This window comes from Tupaia chinensis, unplaced genomic scaffold, assembly GCF_000334495.1.
Source record: "Tupaia chinensis unplaced genomic scaffold, TupChi_1.0 Scaffold000201_1, whole genome shotgun sequence".
Lineage (NCBI taxonomy): Eukaryota > Metazoa > Chordata > Mammalia > Scandentia > Tupaiidae > Tupaia > Tupaia belangeri.
The window spans coordinates 819,059-820,818 of record NW_006159676.1 but is presented as its reverse complement, the minus strand read 5'-3'; the positions used below and the strand labels follow the sequence as shown (position 1 = coordinate 820,818).

At 49.4% G+C, this 1,760-nt stretch overlaps 1 protein-coding gene across 1 annotated transcript in view; it reads right to left on the bottom strand.

The window, feature by feature from the left end:
- TM6SF2 (transmembrane 6 superfamily member 2) overlaps window positions 1–1,760 on the bottom strand; it is a gene marked incomplete at its 5' end in the record, with an annotated part of 19,893 nt that overhangs the window by 8,572 nt on the left and 9,561 nt on the right. Inside the window, 2 exon segments of the mRNA XM_014587309.1 lie at window positions 1,047–1,148; window positions 1,336–1,460. Of these exon segments, the coding sequence (XP_014442795.1) occupies window positions 1,047–1,148; window positions 1,336–1,460 (227 nt within the window).

The window sequence follows — 1,760 nt, the reverse complement described above, 5'->3', positions numbered from 1 at the left end:
GAGAATGGAGGAGAGGGGATTGCGGCGTGACCATTCCCCCTGGGGGGTGGTTTTTTGCTTTCTGTCTCTCTGTGTCTCTCTGTCTCTCCATGCACACACATAGCCTATAGCAAAAATCTCTCTCAAAATAAATAAATAACTAAATAAAGTTAAATAAACAGTACCATCTTAAGAGAATAAATAAGTAAGTAAAACTAAATACACATTATTTTATTTATTTATTTATTTATTATTTTTCATTTTGATGAGAGAGAGAGAGAGAGAGAGAGGGTGAGAAAGCAAGTCGCCAGGTCTGGGACTTGAACCATCACTAGGCATGTAGGAGTCTAACGCCTTAACCACCATGCCACCTGCTAGCCCCAAATAAAATAATTCTTAAAAAATAGGGGGGGAGGGGCCGGCAGGTAGCTTGGTGGTTAAAGGAGCTGGATTCCTTCAAATCCTGGGCCTGGTGGCTTTCTCTCTCTTTCTCTCTCTCTCTCTCTCCTTATCTGATAAGATTGAAATAAACAAATGAATAAATAAAAGTTAAATAAAATAATTCTTTAAAAAAAGAAGGGGGGGACGAACCTGCAGGTGGCCTGGTGGTTAAGACGCTGGACACAGTTCGAGTCCCGGACCCGGTTCGAGTCCCTGGACACATAGCTGACCACAGTTCGAGTCCCGGACCCGGTGGCTTGCTTTCTCACTTCCTCTCTCTCTCTGTATGAGTCTGTCTCTCTGGTCAAATTAACATAAAAGACTAAATAAACAATTTTTGGGGGACGAACCTGCAGGTGGCCTGGTGGTTAAGACGCTGGACACAGTTCGAGTCCCGGACCCGGTTCGAGTCCCTGGACACATAGCTGACCACAGTTCGAGTCCCGGACCCGGTGGCTTGCTTTCTCACTTCCTCTCTCTCTCTGTATGAGTCTGTCTCTCTGGTCAAATTAACATAAAAGACTAAATAAACAATTTTTTTTAAAGGGGGGGTGGGTGCAAGGAAGATGGGATAGAACAGAGAAGTTACAGGTGGGAAAGGGGGAAACCAACCAGCACAGACTCACCAGGCCCCGGAAGAGGGTGAAGAGCCCAGCAAGGATGAGGTATATGACAAGGAGCAAATCAGCCGGGCGCTTCAGGAGGCCCTTTCTTTGTTCCTCCTCCACCTGTGCCATGAGAGAGACAGACACGACGTGAGAGACAGAGACAGCCCAAGTCTGGTATTCACCAGGCGCTCGATAAAGGCTCCTCCTTTTTATCTTCAATACCAAGGAGTTTCTCCCAAGGAGACAGAATGGAACAAGAGACGTCCAGGCACGCTGACACACGGCCAGCCTGGGGATCGGCACTCACCAGGCTGGGGGTGCAGCAGGTGGGTGCCCGGGGCTGCCTGAAGATCCTCACTCCAGCCCAGCATGGGACCAGCATGTAGGGGACGGTGAGGAAGAAGGCGGGCCTGATCTCTGAGCTGTATTTGCCTACCAGGGTGGAGGAGAAGGGGCGTTACTCAGAGAGGGGCGAGGCCCCGGGCTGGATGTCTTGTGTCCCAAATGCCATCCTTACTCAAGCTCTACTACCCTCCAGGGCTCCCCAGGGCCCAAGAAGAGATAACCATGGTTCTTATCCTGTTCTGGCTCAATTTACACTTTTTAAAAGAATTATTTTGCGGATCGGCAGTTGGCATAGTGGCTGGGTCATTGGACTCCCACGTAGTCGACCGCGGTTCGAGTCCTGGACCCGGTGCCTTAAACTCATGCCAGGCACGTGTGCATGCGTGC